At 40.7% G+C, this 25,623-nt stretch overlaps 2 protein-coding genes across 2 annotated transcripts in view; one reads left to right on the forward strand and one right to left on the reverse strand.

Moving 5' to 3' along the window:
* The first annotated feature begins 453 nt into the window (after positions 1–453).
* On the forward strand, positions 454–7,433 carry ccne2 (cyclin E2). Its single transcript, XM_030750443.1, has 12 exons — positions 454–520; positions 1,979–2,017; positions 2,625–2,706; positions 2,823–2,876; positions 3,794–3,936; positions 4,360–4,495; positions 4,603–4,749; positions 4,839–4,934; positions 5,174–5,308; positions 5,547–5,658; positions 5,830–5,987; positions 6,363–7,433. Exons 2-12 carry the CDS (start codon positions 2,004–2,006, stop codon positions 6,474–6,476), a joined length of 1,191 nt encoding a protein of 396 aa, XP_030606303.1. The 5' UTR covers positions 454–520; positions 1,979–2,003; the 3' UTR covers positions 6,477–7,433.
* A 7,465-nt stretch (positions 7,434–14,898) lies between these two features.
* Positions 14,899–25,623, reverse strand: part of LOC115794867 (neural-cadherin) — a 153,735-nt gene continuing 143,010 nt past the window's right edge. Inside the window, exons 28-34 of the mRNA XM_030750544.1 lie at positions 24,571–24,751; positions 24,036–24,202; positions 23,405–23,672; positions 21,702–21,882; positions 21,241–21,491; positions 19,505–19,662; positions 14,899–19,013 (exon numbers count right to left, since the gene is read on the reverse strand). Coding sequence (XP_030606404.1) covers positions 18,330–19,013; positions 19,505–19,662; positions 21,241–21,491; positions 21,702–21,882; positions 23,405–23,672; positions 24,036–24,202; positions 24,571–24,751 — 1,890 coding nt within the window. The 3' untranslated portion in view covers positions 14,899–18,329. The remainder of the gene's footprint in view (positions 19,014–19,504; positions 19,663–21,240; positions 21,492–21,701; positions 21,883–23,404; positions 23,673–24,035; positions 24,203–24,570; positions 24,752–25,623) is intronic.

Genomic DNA, 25,623 nt, shown 5'->3' on the forward strand with positions numbered 1-25,623 from the left:
GGCTGACGCTGCTCGTCCTCTCATTGGCTCAACATCACGGAGCTCCCTCCCATAGGCGGGACTCGCGTGGGAAGCACTTTCGGTGCCGCGTAAAAATCCGAAAATAACTCTATGGATTTTAAAAATTACCACCAACAAGTAGTACTATAATATTTCACAGTGCCTACCGAATCGTTAAAGTTCAACCGGAATGTACAGAAAACGGTGTTTACTTCATAATTCCTTTCTGCAGCTCGGTGTCCGTTAGAAATGAACGGAGGCTCCAGATAAACTGGGCGAACATTATGTTTAACTCCGTCCCGAGGCTGTGAATAAGCTGTTTTTCCGCAGCGGATAGTATACGGACCCGGTCTGAGCGGTCCAGTTTTGCCGGTTTGTAGAAATCTCAGTTCGTATTTAAACATTTAGCGCGTTTCTATTAACCGGGAACCCGCATGCGCACTGGCAGACAGGCAGATGCGGATATAAGGATTGGCGCCGGCGCCACAGCTGATGCACTCATTCATTCTTCACTGAGGAGGTAAGACCCCGGAGCTACATTAATATTTCTAGCTTTATATCAGTGCTGCTTTGAAGCTGCTGAACTTTTTTGCCGTTTGCATCGCGAGTCTCGTCTTTAAATCCGCGTTATTGGAGCAAAAATGGATTCAAATGTGGACTAAAGGAGGGATTGCTTTCTTGCTTTCTTTCTTTCTTCTGTATTTTTAACTTATTGGACGTAGTTTCCACTTGTAATGCAGGCCGCTTTCACTCATTTTGCTCCTGCATGTTGTGCCAGATGCGTATTTAGTGAGAATCTTGGCTTTTGGTGGCGTTTCTGTTCAAATACTGAAGCACGCAGCTTTAAAAGTTGAACAATGTAACTTCCTCAGTCTGTCTTTGACTCTGCTGCCTGTTAACTATAATCAACAGTTTATTAGTGTGTTTGGACGCAGAAACTGCAGATCGCCCCCAGTTTAACTGCTGATCGGGGTTAGCTGGTTATTGTTGACCTCGTTAGGAGATATCGGGCTAAGTTTGCTAATTACAGTAGCTCCTCTCCGCAGCTTGGCCTGATGTTGGTCTCGGTTTATCCGACTTTGTAGCGCTTTAAAAAGGTTTGCGTTCAGATATGTGCTTCATAAAGGTTTATTTTAGCTGTTGCGATATGTTTAAAGTTTATATAGTTTATCTTTAGCGATCTTTTCCGCTAGTTTAACCCGGGAGACTTGGGGCAGTTTCGGGGAGGTAGGGCTCAAATCCTCCCGCTTCAACGCTGCGGAAATTGGCGCGTCTTTGAGTTTCAGTCCTCAATTAAAGTTGATATTTCGGCGATTTCACTCATTCTAAGTACACCAAAGGTGTTTTGAGATGTGTGCTCGGTTGTCGAAGAGGGTAAATTTGAGAAGAATTGTGGCATTTTTCCGCTTTTTTTGTTCAAAATCGAGGGAACAACCAGCCCCCCTCCTTTCTGGCTGCAGATACCGCACTAGCTTACAGGTTTTGCCTGGCAGTTTTAATTCTGAAATGATCATGTTTTTAATCAGTTTCATCTCTTTACTCTGAGATGAAGCGCTCCATATTCTTTACATGTAGTCTTACAGCATTGTTAATCCCCCCATTTTCGGTTTTTGTCGGAACCACTGGGACGCCTAAAATGGTGGCCATAAGCTAACACTGCGTTGCACTGCTGCGTTTTGTTATTATAAGCTAACAACATCTTAAAGCAGGTTAAAAGTGAACCTGAAATGGGATCCTCTATTATATTTGTGGACTTTGAGCCTATTAGGATCCAGCTGTGCTCATTTTGGGGTTTTTGACCCTATAGAGCATCACTAGGGTTGCATTGATTATTGGGGCCCATTTGCTCCAGAAAGAGTCCTGTTAAATTTGAAAAGTTTCCATGAAAATCTGAATTATTTGTCTCAAGTGAATTTTTCTGTCAGTGTGCAGTTTTAAAACTGTATTTCCATCTCATCTCTCTCTTTCTCCTTTACAGCTGAGCCATAAATACAGTTGGCACCATGTCCAGGCGCAGGTAAGAAGCTCTGATTGTTCTCAAACCAGTTTGGGGGGCCTTGAATTAAAGAGGAGCTGCCACCTTTGCATAGAGTTTTATCACTGGCTTTAAATGCTCTGTTAAGTATATAAGTATACAACAGACTAGTTCAAATTAATGAGCAGAAATGAGCAAGAGGAGGTGAAAACTAATAGACGTTTGTACAGTTAGATTAGATCACATTGTGTTTTAACAGCTGATTTTTAATCTTTCAATTATTGGAAAGGGTTCGTCTGTTTAAATTTAAAACCAATCAGGAATATTAGATTCCTAGAGCCCAAAGTGATGTAATATTCATTGTCAGCAGTTCAGTCATATAATGTAAGATAAAGACCATAGCCCGTTACTAAATCCATCAAGATGTAATCACTTCTTTCTTTAAAGGGCTGATAAAGATCCCTTGTTGATTGCTTTTGTCTTCAGTTGTTGCAGCTCTGGACACATGATTGGGTTAATGAACTGTTCATCAACTGTTTAATCCAATCATGTGAAACTATTTTTTTTTCTTTAAGTTGTAAATGGATTTTATTAACATGGCAGAAAGCAAGAGACTTATTTGACAATGCGCATTTATTTTTAATTTCAGTGGTCGCATCACGCTTCAAGCCAGAGATTCGAACGCACCCGAGCCAGCCATCAGAGTCCCCCTGAAGAAAAGGAAGACTGAGGTTTGTTTGGTTATTAAGTGCAGACCTATTTTCCAGATTATCAGTGTTTGTCTCAGCTTTGTTGTTCTATTTTTAGCTCAAACACACACTTAGAAGTTTTTGTTGTTCTTCTTCAGTTTTCTAAGAAGAAGCTACAACCTGCTGCCAAGAAGCAAAGCTATGAAATACAAGTTAGTACTGTCTGCATGATATTGACACTTTTTTAATGACTGTGTGTTTGTGACTGATAAGCGCTCAGCTCGGCGTGTCTGTGTTGTTTCTAGTTTATCTGTCTTTATCCATCTAACTACCCTCCTTGTGTGTCTGCCTTTTTTTTTTTTTTTTTTTTTTTTTTAATTTCTGTGGTCTTATTGTAATGTGCTTTTCATTAATTTTCACCATATACTGCATGGGTAAAGCTTTATGATCTGTGGTCTTTTCTGCATAGATAGGAACAAAATAGGTGCCCTTAACCTAGACTTTATTTGAATTTTATTTTTCTTCAAACTGTTTTCTCTCAACTTGGCTACATGGTCTTAAGTGATTTATTATGGTAATAATAAGACCATATTGGAGGGCAGGGGAAAGTTTTTCAGTAGTAAATTTCCAGTCGCAGCCATGCAGTACCTTCTGTTTAACAGAAGGTGGCACTGTTTAACTGGATTTGGAACTGAATATTACAGCTGAGGTGCTGTTTTCTTTATAAACCATATCAACAACATAGTTGGTGTGCAGTCCTGCCTTAAAGACTTATGATACAGGTCACTTGATGAAGGTGAAATCCAAAGATTCCACAGAAAATCATATACTTGAGAAAATTCGTCATTGTGTCTGGAAATGCTTAATTTTTTCAGATGTCAATTTTTTTTTTTTTTTTTTTTTTTTTTTAAACCAAAGCTATCATTTCATAATCTATAAAATTGAACAGCAGCAACATCTGGAACTAGAAGCCTGTTGAGTAACTCAGATTAACCAAATATGACGGATCAGTCCCTTTACTATGTTAATGCATCTGCTTGGGACTGTCTGTCCCAGTACTCAGCAGTCTGGCGGTTTCTGTCCTCTTCTTTTAAATTCATGTTTTGTTTGGTTTCGTTTTCCTTCCCAGACGTGTTGGTCGGAGGATGGAGCGTCTCCGTGTATTCTCATTGAAACTCCCCACAAAGAGCTGGAGCCGGCAGACCCGTCCAACTTCAAACAATACACATTCAAGAACCTCTTCATACAGGCTTCGCCCATTCCTCACCTCAAGTAAGTGTAGCTTTTACACCTCAATGGGGAGGTTGTAGTTTGACACGTCATACTCAACGGCTCTATTTTTATTGGAGCAATTGTTCCACCCCACCCCGTATTGAGGCCAGTTAAACCCCTTCTTTAATCACCAGTCTCACTTTGTAACGGGGTTAACCTAAAACTTGATTAACATACAGTTTGTCTGCAGGACTCATTTATTCCTCTCTGATTTTTCCTAGTCAGTACTCAGTTGTCCAGTATCAGTGCTGCATGCACATGAGACTGACTGACTAATCTGGAGAATTAAGAGTGCAGCATATGATTAGGATTATTATTATTAAACTTTTTAAAATTTGTACTGGCTACTCATGGAACATTAAACAAGTTTTGCTTTACTACATGTGCTACAGTTGATTGTTAAAACTTGCCTTTCGCTTCCAGCTGGGCTAATTCAGACGACGTGTGGATCAAAATGCTCAACAAGGAGCTGAAGTATGTTCATGACAAGGGGTACCTGCAGCGGCATCCTAAACTGCAGCCCAAGATGAGGGCCATTCTTCTGGACTGGGTGCTTGAGGTGAGCAGTAATACTACTTGTTTTAGAGAGATCTTTAATATGCAGAAACTCTGATTGTTCCCATTTTTGAATGAAGGCTCAGCCTTGAGGTCTAATTGTCTCTGCAGGTGAGTGAGGTGTACAGCCTCCACAGACAGACAGCATACCTTGCTCAGGACTTCTTTGACCGCTACATGCTCACTCAGGAGAACGTCAGCAAAGACTACCTGCAGCTCATCGGCATCACAGCACTCTTCATTGCCTCCAAGATAGAGGTGAGCGTCTTCATTTGTAGAGTTCAATCATTCTCATAGGTGAGCCTGTGTTTTTGCAGATCTCAATAACCAACTTTGCTCCTCACCAGGAAATCTACCCGCCTAAAATCTACGAGTTTGCCTACGTCACAGACGGCGCCTGCGACATGTGGGACATCCAGCGCACAGAGCTTCAAATACTAAAGGTGCAGCTGCAAAACTTAGTTGTAATAAACCTGATTAGGTTAATTTCCTTTCCAGTAACTGAAGCAATCTTGGTTTTCAGGACAGTGTTTAACTCCTGTGAAAATGCCCACAGTACACTTCTTCTTCTTTTTTTTTTTTTTTGTTTTTTTTTTTTTTTTGTTTTTTTTTTTATCTTTATTTTGTATTGAGTGGTAGAACTCAAAGCTCCTGTGTTGACCTCTGTGTTGTTGTCCCACAGGCACTGGACTGGAACCTGTGTCCAGAGACGCCCATCTCCTGGTTGAAGCTGTACGCTCAGGTTGAAGCCCGGAAAGATGAAGAGAACTTCCTGGAACCGCAGTTTTCCCAGGAAACCTACATCCAGATCACACAGGTACCTTCAACAGCTGTGCCACATTTATTTATGTTGGGGTGACTGTGGATCAGGAGGTAGAGCAGGTTGGCGGTTCGATCCCTGGCATGCTCCAGTGTGCATGCCAAATTATCTTTGGGCAAGATACTGAATCCCAAGTTGCCCCCAAGGCTTTCAGAGTGTGTGTGTGTGTGTGTGTGTGTGTGTGTGTGTGTGTGTGTAAGAGGATTTTTACTGACCTTTGACCTGTGTGTTGCAGCTATTGGACTTGTGTATGATGGACATCACTGTGCTCGACTATAACTACAGTGTTCTTGCTGCAGCTGCTTTCTGCCACTTTTCCACCTTTGACATTGTTCATAAAGTCTCAGGTAAGTTTACATCCTCACAGCATCTCATTTTAATTTATTTTTTCCCCCTCTACTTTTTTTTTTTTTTGGTTCTACTCTGAATTGTAAAACAGGTGTGTGTGTGTGTGTGTGTGTGTGTGTGTGTGTGTGTGTGTGTGTGTGTGTGTGTGTGTGTGTGTGTATGTCCATCAGGCCTCACTTGGGAAAGTGTATCTCACTGTTATCAGTGGATGACTCCCTTCATGGAAACGCTGCAGTCTGAACCCAAACCTCAACTCAAGAACTTCCCGAAAGTCAGAGCAGACGACAGACACAACATCCAGACACACGTGGCATACCTGGATATATTGGTGAGCAAAACCCACAGAAAATTGTTTAAGGGAAGGGGGGGGGATCTGGGCATATAGACAAAAAACTAGAGCTGAGTATTTAAAATTGTTTTAATACACAACTTGGACAAAAAGTGTAGAAAGCGTTGGTAAATAAGGTAATGGGTTTAAAAGCCTAGTCAACCATTCAGCATCTACTCTTAGCATAAATTGTCGAACAGGACTAATGGATTTGTGTTGTAGGGAATCACTTGATTCCGATTTTCACGCATTATTTACTGGTGTGAAAACTTTGAAGCTTAGTTGAACTGCTTCAAGATTTTTCTGACTGGACAGCTTTACTTCTGCTAATTGGGATTTTCATCATCACTAACGTGAAACCATCTCATCCTGCAGAGGAAAACTCAGGAGCGTCAGATGCCAGAAAGTAACACCGGTCAGCTGTCGCCTGTTGCCGCGGGAACGATTCTGACGCCGCCCAGCAGCACGGAGAAACCACCCACTCACTGAGCAGGACGAAACCAGCGAGACGTGCTACCTCTCCTCAGTCCGACAGCAGCTGCTCGCTGAATGATGCACAATTTGGGGCAAACAGACCTCCATGTAGCATTTTATTTTTTTTAAACACTAAAATCAGACTTTTAGTAGCCATTGTGATGAATTGACAAGCCCCAGTTGGGAAAGGTTGTGGGATTTGTTCCTGTTGAAAGGGTAAGACCGTCTTCTCTCTGTTACAGGCAGTAATGGTGCCGTTCACATTTCCATTCTGTCTGAAGTAATTCAGGTCCGACTCCTTTTGATATGCTGAGAAATTGCAGCTCTAGGCTACCAAACTTTTTTTTTTTTTGTTTTAGTATATTTTTAATCTATAGTGAATTTTGGTCTGAATCAGCAGCTATCATTTCATAACTGTTGAGCCCGCAGATGTGCAGTGCAGAAGCTGGCAGTGAAGCCAGCTGTCGTGGCTTTCTTTTTTTTTTTTTTTTTTTTTTTTTCCTTAAGACAGGTTTTGGTTTTTGTAAAAGAACCAATCATTTCATATCTGGGAGTCTCACTGGTGCTGTTCTGGAAAGTGAGAACTAAGTGTTTTTGAATGGTGCTTCAGTCAGATTCTCAGGAAAACCGAAAGACTTACTTCTAGTGGTGTTTTAATTTTTATAAATTGCATTGAAAGGAATCTCAGTCCGCTCTGAAGAGATGGATTTTTGACATTTAGTGTGATTTAAATTAATGTCCCCATTTCACTTCCAGTCTGAAATGTGGTGACATGCTGTAGATTGGAGCAGAGGAACAAACTGCTTGGTAATGAACTACAGTGAGTTTCAGAGCTACGTGAGCCAAAGGAACAACTTCCTGATTTGCTCTCACATCTGAAAGTGTTTGATGCACATTTGTGGCTTTTTATTCTCCACAATTGTTCCCGCGTGGTTGCAAATTCTTGTTACATTCCTGTGAAACTTGACGATTGTGCAAAAATTTTTTTTTTTTTTTTTTTTTTTTTTTTTAAATATAATTTTAAGTGCTTGTATTTATTGAGCCTTAATATGTAAAGGAAAAAAAATATGTTCATATGTAAAATCTTTCAGTGATTGAGCTCAGTTTGATCACAGCCAAAGGCAAAAGCTATTTATGATTTTTTTTTTTTTTCCTTGCTCTGATGCCTATTGAACTGTTGTACACTAGCCAGTCATTAGTGCCTTTTTAAGAAAATATTAACTATTGATACTGAATTTAGGCTGAAACAAGCCAGAAAAGGGTGAGATCGCGCAAACCTGTGACTGTAAATCTCTGCAGCGAACCATCAACCATGACAACTGTATGCAGAAGTAAAAGAATGTATGCTTTTTTTTCTTTTTTTTTGTAAATACAGCAATTCAAAAAAAAACTTTTTTTTCTTTATATTGGAATGATTTAAATAAAATGAGAAATGTGATGAGTAGTCTGTCTTGCATTAATTTAGACAAGATTCCAAGGCTTTGTTGTGAAAGCTGGAAAAAATGCCTTAAAGTCAGTTATTTAAAATCCAAGAATACTTTCTGCAGTGCTTCCCAACTGGGATTTAAGTTCCAAAACTGGCATATTGCAAGGAAGGAATAGGGGAGGAAATTTTCTTTATTTAATTTTTTTTTTTTTTTTTTTTTTTTTTTTGGCCAATCTGGGGGACATGTTTTCAAGACCAGTGTGTTAAATGCAGCCTGTGTCGAAGTGATTGTATTTCAGAGTTCTTGTATGATTACACTGTTCAGATCTTAAAACAATGTGACAAATACATCCATATAACTGAAACAAAAACTTAACATTTTAATCAATACAAACTAGCAAACCCACTCTAAATAAGAACAAAACTAATGGAAAAGACAACACGAGGGTACCATCTTTGCCTCAAAGAAGCCTTTCTAAGAATGAAGTATAATTCTACTGTAAAGTGCAGTGAAACTGCTCTCTTTCACACTGTAGTGATAAAGAAGTGTTTAAGGTGGGCAGCAGATCTCAGTTTAGTGTGACGTTTGTCCTCAAGGCAGCCTGAGAGAAAATAACGTCTGACTTTATAGCATTTAAGTGCTAATAAGAGAAAAACAAATGAGTGTTGAGTATCTTATACTTAAGGATTTCATCAGTCATACGATCAGCCTGAAAATATACTAACAAGTCACACAGATATAGTCTATGACTATATCACATCCTGGACAATTACTCCAAAATAAAGCTGCAGCAATTACACCAAAGAAAATCAACTTGCAGCTATTTTAATAATCAAATCCAATGATTAATCATGAAAATAGCAGTTTTAATGATAATTAAAATAAATGTAAACTGCAGCGCTTAACCCAAATTAAAACTAAATTTAAAGGGACGGTAAATAACTTTTTGAGGTTGTTTAATTTAAAAACTAGAATATTGTACTTATAAATATACATTGATTAGTGTGTAATTATGTCTTCCAAGGAATTGATGCATCCTCATAGACTTAGAATTAATCTATTAAAAATACACAGGAACTGGCGCCATGGTGCCTCGTCATCTTGAATCCAGCGGTCGAGATGGACATCTAATCGCATCTAATCAACTCGCATTTTATGTATGTGGCTACAAACTGGTAGTACACCTTACAAGTTACTTTTAATGTAAGGATCACAAATAGCTCTTTCAAACTATATATGACTATTTAACATTTGTACATGTATATTTTCATCCTTTTCTCATTTTGTTTTCATGGCTTTTTTCTCTACTTTAATGTTGGAAGTACGTGAAATTGTGCCAAAGCCCTGTGATAGTTAACCTAAACCGGACAACCTGCTAAACCTAAACTTAACCAGCCTAACATGACCTCAGTGTCTTCATCCTAAAATATAATGATCCCGGTGTTAATGGGACAACATTAATACACACACATCACCCCTGTACTGATGTGTGTGTGTGTGTTAGACAGAGACTATAGGGGCAGACAGAGGCCCCCCATATCTGTGCACCTCCCTTAGAGTGAGTGCATTGTTTGGGCCTGGGAAAGCGTGGCTTTAGCCTCCACACACCCGAAACCACCCCAACACACACACACACACACACGCTCGCTACGTAACATCACTGTGCTCAGCTCAACTTAAACATGAGGGGAAATTGTTATTTTCATTTCCACCATCACTTGAAACAAATAAAAAAGTCAGAGATACTAAGGAATAGACTAACACCTGATGTATAAATCTATGCTTATCTGTATAAAAGTTATAAAGATAAGCATCTAACCTGATGGGTTAGAGGTCCTTCTTTGTAAGGGAAATTATGACATTTGTTATTTTTTTTTATAATTTTATTCATGTTGAAAGTGATGAGTGCCCAGTTAAAAAAAAAAAAAAAATCTTACAAAAATGATCAATGCAAGTGTCTGCTTGCATAAAGAAACAGTGAGCACCTTCAGACAAAATGAGGTCTAAAATATCTTCACTCTCATTGGTCCTCACAGCAGCAGCTGCATCAGAGCATGATAACCTCCTTTTATTGTCTGCAACAATGCACATGCTTCATGTCACTCAATATCAGCTCTATATGTGTATCAGAGGGGGGCTGTGGAGCGAGGGGGGAGGGTCAGAGGCTATTTTCCTAACAAGACTTTATGTGTGTTTAAGGCACAAAGTAAAAGGACTAATTTCAGTAGTTTCATTAGTGCAGGAAGAAAGCAGAGCATTAAGAGCAGTCCCTCTGAAAATACACAAACTGAAACCTGAAACTGAGAAACTACAGATCTGATGTGGCGATGCAAACTAAAGAAAGCTGGATCATTTATGGTGGATGGAAACCACACAAAAACAATAATCATACAAGGGTCTATGACAGTTTAAACAGAATTACAAAAATTCTATAGTGAATTACAAAAATGTACTACATTTTTTTTCCCTCTCAATTCTTTTTCTATCAGGCCTTTTACTTTTGTGGAAGTAGAAGAGCACTTCTTTAAGATTAGTTTATTTGTTTTGCTGAGTTTATTTCAGTTTTGTTCCTCATTTCATGCTTTTATTGCAAAGTACTTTATATTTTACACTTACCAGACATGCTGTTAGGTACACCTTACTAGTACTGGGCTGAACCCCCTTTGCTTACAGAACTGCCTTAATTCGTCATGGCAAAGATTCAACGAGGTGCTGGAAATGTTCCTCAGAGATTTTGGTCCATATTGACATGATAACATCACACGGTTGCTGCAGGTTTGTGAGCTGCACATCCATAATGTGAATCTTCTATTCCACCACATCCCAAAGGTGCTCTATTGGACTCTGATCTGGTGACTGTGGAGGCCATTTGAGTACACTGAACTCATTGTCATGTTTAAGAAACCAGTTTGAGAGGATCTGATCTTTGTGACGTGACACACAATCCTGCTGGAAGCAACCATCACAAGATGGCCGCAGCGTGGTCATGAAGGGACGGACATGATTGGCAACAATACTCGGCAAAACTGTGGCGTTTAAACGATGCTTAGCTGGTACTAAAGGGTGCACAGTGTGCAAAGAAAATATTCTCCACACCACCAGCGGCAGCCTGAGCTGCTGATACAAGGCAGGCTGGAGCCATGTTTTCATGTCGTTTACGCCAAATTCTGACCACGTCTGCATGCCTAAATGCATTGAGGTGCTGCCATGTGATTGGCTGATTAGATATTTGTGCTAAACAGGTGTTCCTAATATAGTGGCCAATATGTGCTTATTCTTATTAACACACATGCTCAAATAAGACCACAATGTTCTGATCTGCTGTGGCATTTCAGAGATTTAGAATCATATTGTCCTTGTTTTAAATATTGCCTCTCCTGTCCTCATGCTTCGCTTTGTCTTAAAAGTAAATAAATGCATTATGGTGCCTTTTTGGATGTTTAAAAACCAAACAAACAAATAATAAAAAATAAAATAAAATAAACCTTGAGGTCTGCTTAAACTCTCGTCTGCTTTCAAACTTTAAAGACTTCTCTGCCTTTGGACTGTAAGTAAAAGCAGTGGAAGAATATTTAGGAATGAGGATTTTTAAAAGTGCTTTGAGTTGGTTTTTAAAGCTAAATCAAGTTAAAGAATAAAAAACAAAGCAATGACAAAATGGGGCAGCGCGGTGGTTAGCACCACTGCCTCACAGCAGGAAGGCCTGGGTTCAAATCCACCTCGGCCAGTGGAGTCTGCATGTCCTCCCTGCGTCTGCGTGACAGCCCAAAGACGTGCAGTTAGTGGGGTTAGGTTAACTGGTGATTCTAAATTACCCACAGGTGTGAATGGTTCTCTGTCTCCCTGTGACAGGCTGGTGATCTGCACAGGGTTTACCCTGTGATAGCTGGCATGTCCTGTGCAGGGTTATTTTTTTTTAATCACATGGTGGCAGTGTTGCACCATGTAAGTAAATATTAACTTTCACTGTGACCTTCCTTTCAGTTAGGCTCTTGAGCCAAGCTGGGAAAGGATAGTCTGTTAAGCCTTATAAGGAGAAAACATAAAATATGATTTCCTGCTATGTGTGTGCAAAGGTCTGGTCAACTCTTACAGACACACTTGATCTATGTAACTTATACTTGGATTACTTAAATGTGCGACTACGACTCATTAAATGAACTGAATCTCTGTGAGCCATTTCTGAAGTACTAACAACATAGTAAAAACAATGAGAATATCATTTGGAATGCATGTGTGTTTTTCTGTGATTAATTCCAAGAGTAAATGCAACAAACCACAACTTCCTAAAGCTGAATCCAGACCAAACTGGGTCACAAAGCTACAAGGACATCATCAAGGATTTTAAAAAATTTCCTATTCCTTTCATTTGTTATACTGGTTTTCTTATTTTATCCTTTTTCCTTGTATTTTTCAATATTCTTTTCACAGTAGCCATTTTATTTTGTTATTGTTTATCTTATATGTAGAGATAGTTTTATAGCAAAACCATCCTGTGCTCGACATCAACATCCAGCTCAAGTTCCCAGGAAGAAAAGCTTTTAATTAAAAGTCACATACAAAAGGAATATTCCACATTAGGTTGCTATAAAACGTCCATTTGTACATCATATTATACAGATCAAACACTGCTCTGTGCTACATGACACTTGAAACCTTCACTCTAATAAATGCATATGAATTCAATAAAAATGTTCACACGTCTGTGTTAAACAAAATTCAACAGATGTTGCACACATACAGGTCAAAAAATCAGACAACATCTGGAGCTTCACATCAGTTTATAAAAAGACACCTGTGTTATTCTATTTGGATGCATAGCTTTAAGTACAGTTCTTAAAAAGCTCTTTTTTTTTTTCTTTTAACATTTTATATTCATTTTTCCAAAAGAGAGAGGAAAAAAAAAAATAACAAAATGAAAATGTTTTATCATCTGTAGAATCTGTCTACATGGGAAAAATCCCAGAGCCTAGCAGGCAGATATATTGGCTTTTAAATTTAAAAAAAGAATTATTATTCTGATTATATCTGGGAGAAAACCATGACTTGAGTGCAAAAACTGTTAGAATGTCAGGAGATCTTTATCTATTTTGTTGGCTAAGATTGAGTTTCGCTGAGTTCTGTGATTGTACTTACTCGCTCAGACTTCCTCCACAGGTTTTGCCTCTCTCTATTTAAAAACTACATTCATCAGGCGGTGTAATGACAATATACTTAGCCGAGAGGTAGGCTGGAAAACAACCATCAGACACAACACTGATCTGAAGCCACCACCAATCAAAGTGTCTCTCTTTCTTTCTTTGTTACATTTTGGCTGCTTTAAAAGCTGCAGAAGAAAAAGCTGGTGTCCCGCTGTGCCCTCGAGAGACGTCTAAACTCCCCCTTTTTTTGGTCCTGATCTCACCATCAGTGAAATTGGGAAATTTGCTGTCAACAAAGATGGGAGCAAGAAATCCATCATTAAAGGAAGCAGAACAAAAAACTTGTGCTCGAAAACGAACAGCTCAGTTTACAGATGAAAAGACTGTTAAGTGACCACTAAATAAATACAAATCAGCGCTCATGATAAGAGATAAGAGAGCGTTTAGGTTTAGTTTGCAAGAACAGAAATAATCAGTATTGCTCACCATGAGCAGAGCTCACTGGCACAATTTTGGTCACTTTGCATTGGTTATATTCAAAGTGTTGATTTATTAGCTGCAGAGCTATCTGTCCACACACCCTTTATTTTCTGCTATAACATATATACATTTTTAATAAAAACAGGTAAAAGCTTGTTCTGTATTTACCTAAACTTTTGGATTATACTTGAATTTATTATGTCAGTAACTCCTGACATTGTCACTCATTTTCAGTCCAGCCCTTGTACCTGACCACTTTCAGAGGAAGCTTTCTTGTTTGTTAAGCCATTCAACACTGACACGTGAATCATTCAAGGATAAAAAATGCACCTAACTCAAGGGACGAAGCAGTGTTGTGTCTGTACATAACAGACAACTTAGCAAAGAAACAATTCTAAATTTTATCTTCAGACACACTTCTTAGCAAAAACATGTGATTTGTTCTCATTTCTTTAGCTGAATCTATGAGAAATGCCAAATATAACACAGTTTGACAGGGATAAACTTGCATTTCTGCACCAACAAGGTGACTCCCAAAGAGCTGTTAGCTGAAAACGTGGCATGTCTCAGCATGCTGTGCAGTATGTTCTTAAAAATTTGAAGACACTGGAGAAATGGAGGACAAAAGAATTAGTGGTCAGCCTAAAAAAAAACAAACTATCTACAGCTGATTATCGGTATTTGTAAGTCATATCCTTAAAAAATGAACCCCCCCCCCCCCCCCCCCCCCCCCCCCAGCAAAGATCTGAGAGGTGCATCTGGCCCTTCAGTTGATCCATCTACTTTTCACCAAAGTCTCATCAGAAATGGTCTCAGTGGAAGGATGGCTGTCAAGAAGCCATTGTTAAGGAAGGGAAACAGGGAAAAAAGGTTGAGGTATCCCAAATTACACAAGAACTGGACTGAAAATCAGTGGCAACAGGTCTGATGGAGTGATGTATCCAATTTTTACATTTTTTGGTTCAACTCATCATCATATGTATGAAGGAGGTCAGGAGAGAGGTACGACTGTGTGTCTACAGCCATCTGTGAAACCCAGTGGAGGCTCTGCCGTGGACTGCAGCTGCATTTCAGCCGGTGGTGTCAGTCAGATTTTGATACACTATGCAAGACCATCTGGAAAGCATCGGATTGGCAATGGCTTTATTTTTCAGCCACACTGCCAATGAAGTGAAAACATACCTAGAAAAACACACAATGGGACACTGTCAGTCATGGACTGGCCTCCCCAGAGCCCGGACCTCAACGTTATTAAAGCAGTGTGGGATCGTCTTAACAGAACAGAACAAAAGGCAGCAAACAGCCAAAGAGCTGTGAAATGTCCTTCAAGAAGCCTGGAGAACTATTTCTGAGGACTACTTAAAGAAATGACAAGAAAGCTGTCTGAGAGAGTTCAGGCTGTGTTGAAGAATCAAGGTGGTCACACCAAATATTCTCTTTCAAGCTCATTAGAATTGTACAAACTGTTTTCACTTATATGCTTCATTTCCATGTATGTTCAAACATGTTCCCATAAATCTCTGCACCTGTTTCCCCATCAAAATATAAAGAAATAAGGGGGGACTCAAGACTTTTGCACAGCACTGTACTTTAGTAGGTTTATTGTATAGCAGTTAAAAATGCATGTATTCAATGTCCTGCATTTTCAATGAAGTAAACAATGTCATACATTTTTGCTTATATCTTTACTGCCAATTTGTTAAAAGGGCTCTTCACATGAGAAATTATGTTGCATTAAAATCAAGCAGAAATTGGCCAAAATGGCTTCTTCGGGGAGGGGGTTAATTGTTTAAAAATGTCCAAATGAAGAAATGTCAACTTTCACTGATTTTCACAACAATGTCTGAGCTTGACTTAGTTTTAACTCTCCGGCTGCCACGTTTCTCTTCTCCACCTGGATTCAGTGTGTTTATACTTGACGGCAATTCAGACTTTGCAAACCCTGATCTAACTTAAGCCGACCCCAAAAAGCCGTTTCCAATGACGAGCTTTTTTTTTTTCTTTCTATAAAAAGGAAACAAACAAAAAAAAAATTAAGAGTGCACAACCAACTGCAAGTGAATAGGAGCTTCTGTGAAGTTTCTACAAGTGAGTACAAAAATAATCTCATCTGAAAACAAAGTAGCAAAGCTGATTTTAGGCTGTGGAAACGCTGTAGGGTACAAAGTATCTCACTTGGTGAACTCACAAAGCTTTAATTTCTCAACTTTTTATGTCTTTTGACTTGCAGATGGATTCATCGGCCCAGTGTGAGAATTATGAATCACATGTTAGCGCAACAAGAACAGCAAAAAGAAATTCCAAGCTGGTTATTGGAATTTTTTTTTCTGAGGTCTGTTTAATCTGCGGAAATGGAGAGCGCAGGGAAGCAAAAAAGATGTTTCTTAAGCAAATCAAAGTTTGACCTTGGGAGTGCTTCTTTATGAAGTCGAGTTTTTGTTTACGGGTTTTGAGTTGCGTGTGAGGGTCAAAACAAAAATTGTCAGGGCAGAGATAAAAAAGATTCAAATTCCACTTTAAAATGCCCTTAAAAATAACTTTGAGCTCTATTTGTTAGACTCCTACATCAAGGCCTTAATGCTGTCTGTGTTTTTAAGTGAACCAGAATATTTCTCCAAACGCTCATTCTGAACATTTCTGACATAATTTGATGGTTATATTCCTCCAGAAAACAGAAACTTTTGACCTAGAAAGTCTGCATTTTCCAAGAAACAGCGACCCACAAACTGCCCTGATAATTAAATAAACACAGCACACTGAACCGCTTTTAAAGAAAAAAAAAAAAAGGAAGCAAAATATATCAAAGCTGAGCGTCGGCTTTGTGTGTTAGGCCGGAAAACGAACCTCGTTTTTTTTTTCTGTGCTTTTTTGTTCCTTCAAGGTTCTGAAGCAAACCTCAGACCTCTAATGTCTCCATCTCGTTTTCTACATGAAGAAATGAAAGCTTTCCCAACATCACTGATCTACATGGGGGACAGAGCTGCTGCGCTCACACCCCATCTGATTTAAAGAGATTTTTACAGGTAAGATATGATAATATTCATGCCATTTGTGCCACAGGCACACTGAGAATCAATCTGGTGATAACACACTTCCTTTTAGCGGTGCATTTTATACTGCAAAAACCAAAATAGCAACATCTCAGTGGAGCTTGCACTGAAATAATTGAAAATAGAAAAAAAATGAGAACTCCAGAAGGTCAATGAGAATGAAGGAAATGCCTGCCAATTTGCCTTTTACTTAAATTGTCTCCTTTTTTTGTTCTTACAAAGTTCAAACATCAAAGTAATGTGACTACAGTGAAGTCTGCACTTACAGATGTGAATTATGACATTGGTGACATTTCTCAGTTTGATGTACTCACTTTAAAGTTTCTCTGCACAGATATCTTATTTGCTCCACATGACAGAGTGACCACAGCGTTACAGACGCACTCGATGGACCAGCCGCTGTCAGGGCAGCAGCCAATCGTGAGTGTCGGAAACAACCAATCAGATTTAATCCCATGGGCACAGCTGCACACTGGGGCTGGTTGGACATCCTTCTGGCTGTGAAATTTTTGCTTTGTGGCCCCTCAATCCGAGACAACCAAATTCTACTTAATATTGGAATGTCTTGCATATTTTTTTAATTAAACCAATCAATAGTTAAAGGAGGAAACATAACAAACCTGTTTTTTCATGCGCTGGTTGTGCTTATCTTCCTTGTTTATGCAACTTGGTGCATGTCTGAGGTACCACCTAATTTGTATTTTTAAACATAACAAATCAGAAAACTTGCAATACAAATAAATAATTGTGTTTGTGTAATTAATAAGTAGGAAAGTTTTATGTTGTTAACTATTTGTTAAAAATTGTAAGAGTAAATACTAGTTTCCAAAAAAGCAAAAACATCTCTTTGGTCAATTTCTCAGAGCTTTTTTTTCCTTCTTGTACTTACATGATCCAACCTGTCAGGTTTTACTCCTGTCTGTATTCTGAAGGTTTTATAGATGACCTTTTCATATTTTTCCTAAAAACATGTTTTGTTTTGGTTTTTTTGGCTGTTGACAGTAATTTCTGATTCATGGAGGGATAAATTCTCACATGTCAACAAAGAATTTTGAAACCAACTTTATCCATCATTCAGATTTCTGTAAAATGGCACAGAGATGCCTCATGTGCATATTGAAGCATGATGTTTGTAATGCAAATAATCATCTGGGTAAATTTCATTGGCAACCTATTAGTTTTTACCCTGTTTGCCTGGATGCATATCCACACGATGCATATCTGTCATTTATCACCTGTTTCTGTTGAATAAGTGCCGCTGAGGGCTCGTCTCTGTCAGACAACTCTAATGAGAATCCAGAGTTCTTCCAGCTTTTGCTTCTTCTGCCTCATTCATTGTTTTTCTGTTCTTAATTGCTTCTTTATGCCTCGTTATTTTTAATTAATGTGGCACACTCATCTTGCCTCACTAAACTCTGACATGAACCATAATCTGACATTTAATTAGCCAAAAGAACTGAAAATATCACTTGTTTGGACCAGTTTGTTTAGAGACCTTTTAAGAAACCACAAGCTGTAAAGGTTTGCAGCAAACAAGGCTGCAAATCAACGAAAAAGGCGATTCTGTTGACAAACAAATTCAAATTTTTATGTCTTTAGAACAATGAGTATCACTGCGGTTATTGTTCATACATATCAAGACCAGAAAATTAATATTACTATTTTAAACATATTCCCAGCCATCCTTGCTTTTTGTTTGCTTCCTGATTTGACAAGAACACAGCACTGAGTCTCTTTCCACCCTGCTATACGTTCTATGAGTGTGTAGTTTTATTTGGGTAGCGCCCCCAAATGATGATGTGGCAGGGGGTCATGGCTGTGGCTCCTCTGTATGTATGCCATTGCGTCCCTGTATGTGAGGGTCAGCTGTGGCCGGTCGTACATCTCACTCAGCGCCTGAAACTTTGGGCCCCACCGTGAGAGCCTGTCATAAACAAAACCTCCATCATCTTCCTCCTCCTCCTCCTGGTCCCCATCGCCCATGGCGATGTTTCTGCGGGATACCGCGGACCCCAGCGAGCTGAGGCTTCCTGCTGATGACCCAGAGCCCTCCACGCACCAGACATGGTAGGCGTCTGGCGGGAAAGCCTCGCTGTCATTGTCTGCCTCCCAAATGATTCGCTCCACATAGCTTCTAAAGTCCACGTGGGAGCGTGAGCCAGATGGGGCATCGGTGTAACTGCCTACATCGCTTGTCTCCACTTCTCTGTTTACATGAGCAGTGTAATTGGCATAGGTTGCATCGCTGGTGTAGTTGGCATTGGCGACATGCTGATGGTGGTGGTGATGTGGGATGCTGAGGTAGGGAGCACCTGAGCTGCACGAGGAACTGGACGGATGAACCTCCTCCTGGGAGCCCGGTGAGGATTTGATGAGTGGAGCGGTGGTGCAGGAGGACGACTGAGACAAACTGGAGCACAGCGGACGCTTCAGCTCTGTGATGTCATAACCGTTCTGAAAGGAAGCAGGAAAATATATGTGCTCTATAAATAAAATCTATTTTGGTTAATATACACCATAGAGCTCATCATTAAAACAAACTTTTAGATCATAATTTCTTCAAAGTGACATCTAGACCCTCTTCACATCTGATGCTTAATGACAAAAAGGGAACCATGTAGCGCCCCCAGTGGTCAAACAATATAATTACACATTTTGTTTCTACAACCTCAGGAAGGCCATCCACCAAGTCTGGTGACAATTTCCTAAGACCTCACTTTGTGTTTGGCAGTTTTACCAACAACACTGTCATTAAACTGATGTCATTGGGGTGCTTTGAACTTGGGTTGGTTCAAAGGTAGATCATTTTAGTGCACAAATACCTCCAGCTTTCACCCTCTGGTGGCCCTTGAATGCTTGAAGTGGAGGTTTTAAACTTGGTCAACTGTCATGTAAAAAGCAGAGCACAGTAGCCATAGCGTGTATGTGTAGGTGTTTGTGTGTACCTGGTCCTGTTCTCCTCCTCCTTCTTCATTGTAGTTGAGGATGTTTTCTCGGATGTCCTCCCAGCTCTCATGCTCAGCGGGGATGTGGTAAACTCCTCGCTTCCTGAACTTATTTCGACTGCCTTTCTGGTTCCACACCGTCACTGCCACCAGCACCGCTGCACGCACACACACACACACACAGACAGACAGAGGAGGATGATATGAATATGCATCTTTTCGTAAATGTGCTTCTGCACCACCGGGACAGACATTAGTTTCCTTCCTGTATATTTGAAGCACTGACTCATTAAAGCTGCTCTGTGGAGCCATTTAGCCTCAATAAATCAGTACCAAGTTCATTTAGAAACATTAGTATAATTACAGCAAACAGGTGAAAAATAAATGAGGCAGCCATTGGGAAGAGTATCAAATTCTAACAGCTACATTTTCACTGCAAACTACAAGGTCAAAAAACTGTTCAGGGGAAAGGGAAATGAAGTCTTCTGATTGAAAACCACACACACAGAAGGTGTGAAGCTGGGGGAAGTAACCATTCACGAGTTAGACTAAGTTCATATATCAAATGGCTAAAAAGGGCATATGGTTATTTTGTAACATTTATGTAACCAAACTCTCTTTGCGTCAACACAGCTTGTATTTTTAACGATCGTGCTAACAGAAAAAAAAAAAAATATTGATCTTCAAATGGTTCCACAAATTAGGAACAAAAGGTCTTCAGTGGAGATTTGACAGGATGTGTGTGGACACTTTTTTTTCTAGCTTCCATCTAGAGTTTAATTGAAGTTGATTCGGCTGTCAGTGTCAATCGACGATGACTCATCACATGACTCACATTCAAGTCAGACATGAGTCATACATTTGACGTACTGTGTTTCAGATTTCCTGATACCGCATGTGTCACGGTTCAGCTGTGTGGCAGGCAGGAGTAGGACGCCAATGCAGGACTTGGAAGAGAGCACTGAACTCAAAGATACTCAGCTTTATTTGCTGGTTACACACACAGACATAACTAGACACAGACAGGGCTGGACTGGAGCCAGAAGTACAAACTAAGAATCACTTAGAACTGGAGATCACATAGCAAGAGGGGACAACTTAGCAAAGAGTAAGGGGAAATAAACACAATATATGCACACCAGGTAAGAAGGGAAGAGTGGCGACGGCAGGGGAGAACAGGTGAACTGAATCTAACTAACAAGACAAGGGAAGCAAAACTGAAAAAGCACACCATACTAGGCACTGGCAAAGTAAAACGGGAAGTAAGTAAACGTGGAAATAGAAATACATACATCACAGGCAGACAGGCACACTGAGGAAATACAAAAACACAGTACACATGAATGAATATAACACAGGGAAAGCAGACACACTGAAGAGGGGAACGCAAAGGGAGAGCTAAACTCTAAAGCCACTGAAAACTAGGACAAAAACTAACACTAGAAATACACAAAGCAAATATAACTTTAAACTCAGGAATCATAAATCTCCAATCTCATTGTACATTCTGTATAACGACAATAAAGGCATTCTATTCTATCAAGAATAATTAAATAAACGAAACCACAAAGTCCAAAAACTCAAAACATGTCACATGTCATCCTTTGTATGAAGCAAGCCATTTTAGCTCCTCTCACTTTAAGGTGACTTTGTTCTGATTGGCTGCCCCTCATAAAGAGAGAGGCTTTAAAAGTGTATCTCATCTCACTCTCATTTAATTTCATTCTGACTCTTACCGAAAAAGACGAGCAGACACATGCTGATGGCCAGGATGGAGCTGGGACTCAGGGCAGGCAGCCGGTGACCTTTGACCTGCCCCAGCTCACAGTGCTGACCCCTGAAACCCTCCTGACATCGGCACCGGTAGCTATCGGGCGAAAGCGCCTGGCAGATTCCACCGTTACGGCAGGAAGAAGGTCCACAAGGTGATGGCACGCAACGCTGCCGACCTGAGTCGTCAGTCACGGTTACCTGACTGCCGGGACACCTGGGAGATGATAGAGATCAGAACGGATGACAAGATGAGTTAGATGATTCATCAAAATGGAAATAAATTCTTGGAAAACTTTATACGTGATTTCACAGGAAAGGCAACCCCCCAATTTTTTTTAAGGAACAAAATTGCTAAAAGAATAAATAAATGACCATTCAGTGGACGTTATGCATGTGTGCTGGTTTATGTTTGTGTGTCATTTACTTGCACTGGTGTTTCCTCCATAGGTCGACGCAGCGCAGTGGGCTGCGGCAGGGTTGGCTGCTGCAGGCGTTGCTAGAGCACCCTGAGGTGACACCACGCCTCTCCAGAACCGTCACCAGGTCTCGGCTCTGCCCGTCCAGAGGCAGGACCTGACCGTTAAATCGAACGTCCCGCAGACAACCTGTTTGACAAAAGGTCCAAATTAGCATTGCATCCAATACATGTTTACATAAGTTTTTTAAGATAAACTACTAAAACTAATGCACAAAACTTCATACAGAGACACGTGACATAATGAAGGACTCTTAAAGGGCTTCTACAGTGACTGAGTCAAGGGTCACGTGACTTTTGTGCTTAAAGCTGAAATGTTGTGTCCGAATAAGAACAAGATTGAAACATGGATCTGGCAAACTGGGCATTCTCCATCATTGATCGAATTTTTTCCACTATGAGATCCGGGACAGGGGAGCCTGGGTGTCCCAGTGGAACAGACCCGGTTGGATACGTCATCGACTCTTGGAGCTCGTGGAGACCTGTGTGCTTCTCGGCCCTTGGAGTGGAGGACGTGGAAGACGCCTACATATTCGGCTTTTTGGTAGCAGTATCTTCTCTGTTTGGGCTCGGTGGATACCTGCTTTACTGGCAAATTAAGAAAATCTGGACGGCGGTTCGACATCTGCAGAGGCTGCCGATCCAGGTGGAGGGGCTGAGCAGAGCCGTACAAACTGAGACTCAAAGCCTGGTGGACCTGAGCCGCAAGATTAGCGAGCTCGCAGGCGAGAGGGGTTAGATCGGGAGATGTGGTTCGGTTCTGCACGGTGAGGACGGCAATCAACTAATTTGGAATATTGGATTTTTGAATGGTTTCCCAGTAAGACTGAAGGCTGTTGGAAAAACAAGCAGCCTGTTCCAAAACAACTTCTGTTATCAGGAATTCGGCTCCCCTGCCGGCCTTGGGTTGGCAACCATATCTCTCTCCAGGGCACTGTGTGAGGCTGCTCTCCCCCCCACTCCGCGTTGTGATTTGTGAAGCTGGGTCTGGTGTATCACGGCCGCTGATGAAATTCCACCACTATCAGCAAACTGTTTTGGCTGGAACCTGGCATCTGGCTCCACAATGCCCCGACCTCTCGTCTCCTTCTGCATCCCCTCCCGCCCTGACCTCACCTACCGCTGCTGTCCTTGCTTTACATGTGCAAATGCTTTGCTAAGGTGGTTTTTTTGGACCCTGGTATAGTGCTCTTTTTGAGCTCTGTACCAGATGACTTTTTTTTTTAACCTAACTTCCCCATGATGTGTTGTTTTCTCCTCCTGCCAAAGGTAGCGCCGTAAGAAACGGCTGCATGACCCAAGGACACATATCCCCCTATGTGTGTTGTGTTTGTGTATTTGGATGGTGTTCTGTAACTGCAATTTCCAATGTGTGAACTTGTTCACCCACATGGCAATAAAACTTCATTCATTCATTCATTCATTCAATATGTGCAAAAAAAGACCAGCCAAAATGACCCATTGCAATGTTTTATCTTAAACCAACAAGACAAGAAAACTTAAGGAAAACAAAATTATGGCTACAAGAAAAAGTTTTCTTTTAAAAGAATTTAAATACCTCTTACCATGGCTGTCAGACACTTAAAAGTCAGTTTACGCCATTCAAAGCTCCCTCGTATAAACAAGAATGTTTTAAAGGATTCAGATCTCACCCTGAAAGTCGGCTTTGTCACCAGCCTTGTCTGGTCCATTACCGATCATCAGGCTGGATGGATGAACCACGATCTCCCTGCGGCTCCCCAGGCGGGCCTGCACCTCCCTTGAGCCCCCGCCGTGCTCTAGCCGCAGGGAAAACATGTTGTCATAGCGACTGAGGCTGACCAGGACCCACTGCCCGATATCCACTCGTTGGCCGGGAAGCCGCAGAGCATGAGCACCGTCACCCAGGTTGGCACGTACTGAGATGTGACCCTCTGAGATCTGAGAACGAGAAGAACATTAACCTTCCTCTTCCCCCCCACACAAGACTTTGTGTCTAGCTCCTTTTGGCTGCTGTGTCAGACTTTTAGTTAAGGTGTAAGTATCACAGTTTTGAAATACTTGTACTGATAATGTCATGCGGGGAGGTAAAAACTGCAATGCTGCCCACTGAAAGTGCATTTATTCTCTAAAAATTGTATTTAAGTGCAATTATTTGAATAAAGGTTAAAATTATATTTAAGGAAAAACAAGAGTGTCTTGATAAGTAATGCTGCTTAAAAAGTCATATAAGCCAGCTCATTACGTGATTAGATGTCATGTGAAATCAAAGGTTGGTTAGTATTGTTCATGTGGTGGACTGACCTCCAGGACGATGTACTCGTCGGCCTCCCGGGATGTCGCAGAGAGCAGGGTGCCTGAGGTGGCTCTGGTTCGGAGGAGCAGCTGAATGCTGGTGCGTCGGGAGCTGCCGCCTCCTCTGAGCTGAAAGCGCACCGCGCTTCTTGAGTCGAAGGAGAACTCTGGCATGACTGAGGAGGAGGAGGAGATATGTGTTTTGTTTCACACAAAAGGATAAACTTTTGGTGCTAGCTGTAAACTGACTCCATTAATCTTCTTTACAGACTGTGTGGAAAGCAAAACATTTGCTCAACAGGAGGCAGTTTTTTTTTTCACTGAATGTTTGGTCTGACTGTTCGTGGTCAAATATAACAGGTACAACCCTGTTAGCTTGCTGCAGATGTCACAATTATAAGGCCAACCACAGAACCCCTGAAAAGGAGCCAGACTCTCTGTGTGCGCTATTTCAGACTAACAGGCTTCGTGTGCTCCTGAGTTTCACAGCTTTTATGTCCTAAAGAAAGTTTAAAAATAAGAACCGAAACCCTCCGTCCCTCACCCCTGTCACACTTGTGTCCGGTGTATCCAGCATGGCACTCGCAGCTGAAAGAGCCCCAGTCGGCGAGGCAGGTGGCGTGAACCCCACAAGAAGGGCCCGCCGCTGTCACACACACCCCGTCTGTGAGCTTACATCCCGGGGTGCTATCCACACTCTCACCCGGAGATGCCAAATCATACACCTGAGGGACAAAGAGAAGAGAGAGAGATGATCATGTTGTTTTTTAAAAAAAAAATCTTAAAGCAAGTTTTGTTTTTGTATCCAGCATGATCACGGCAAACTCGCTTCACATGCTTCATAAAAGAGCCCAGTGCTGCCTCCGGTTATGCGATCCAGGCTGCGTTCACAGCCAAGAGAAGGGTTTTATTTTTTTTTTTTTTAATTCTACAGTTTTCCTCCTTTAAGTCTGAAATCCAAAAAGAGTGAATTTGACATGCACCAAATTTCTAAACGTGCCCATTGTTTTTGTTTGGCAGCAGTTTTTGTGGTGTGTCAGTCTACCTTAACGCATGAGCTGCAAAATCTGTTTTGAATTTTTCTGAAGGAATCAAGAAACCAGCTTTGATTACAGAACAAAGAAAAGCATGTAAGGCAGGGGCTCTGTTTCTGTCTCGTTTAAGGTTTTGAAAACCGCTTTCTACTGTCATAAAAATTTGGCTTTGAAAACTGAAACTGAAGGGGTTCCTCCTCAATGGAGCATGAATGTGCTCAGCAGACCTCACACGATTAGCCGCATAATATTCCTCCTGAATAAAAACAATTATTGCCTAATGGCAGAGCCAGAGAATCACTAAACATTGCAATTCATCACTTTTGAAAAGTAATTTCGAAATATTGGCCCTCCATCAAAGTTTAGGATGGACAGATTTTTTCATGTGGATATTGTTGCATCACACTGATGCACTGCTTTGAGGATTCAATTGTGCTAATCTTGTTTAAAGTGGACCTGCTATGGGTTTCTTATCGTCTGTCATATACAGTTGGATCCATAAGTATTTGGGCAATTATTAATTTTTTTGTAATTTTGACTCTACATACCACTGAACTGGATTT

This window comes from Archocentrus centrarchus, chromosome 16 (assembly GCF_007364275.1).
Source record: "Archocentrus centrarchus isolate MPI-CPG fArcCen1 chromosome 16, fArcCen1, whole genome shotgun sequence".
Lineage (NCBI taxonomy): Eukaryota > Metazoa > Chordata > Actinopteri > Cichliformes > Cichlidae > Archocentrus > Archocentrus centrarchus.

Bases quoted from the DNA above. Each gene is read 5' to 3' on its own strand.
- ccne2 (XM_030750443.1), top strand. The intron at 4,496-4,602 runs GTGAGCAGTAAT...TTGTCTCTGCAG, and splicing joins TTCTGGACTGGGTGCTTGAG to GTGAGTGAGGTGTACAGCCT. The intron at 5,309-5,546 runs GTACCTTCAACA...TGTGTGTTGCAG, and splicing joins CCTACATCCAGATCACACAG to CTATTGGACTTGTGTATGAT.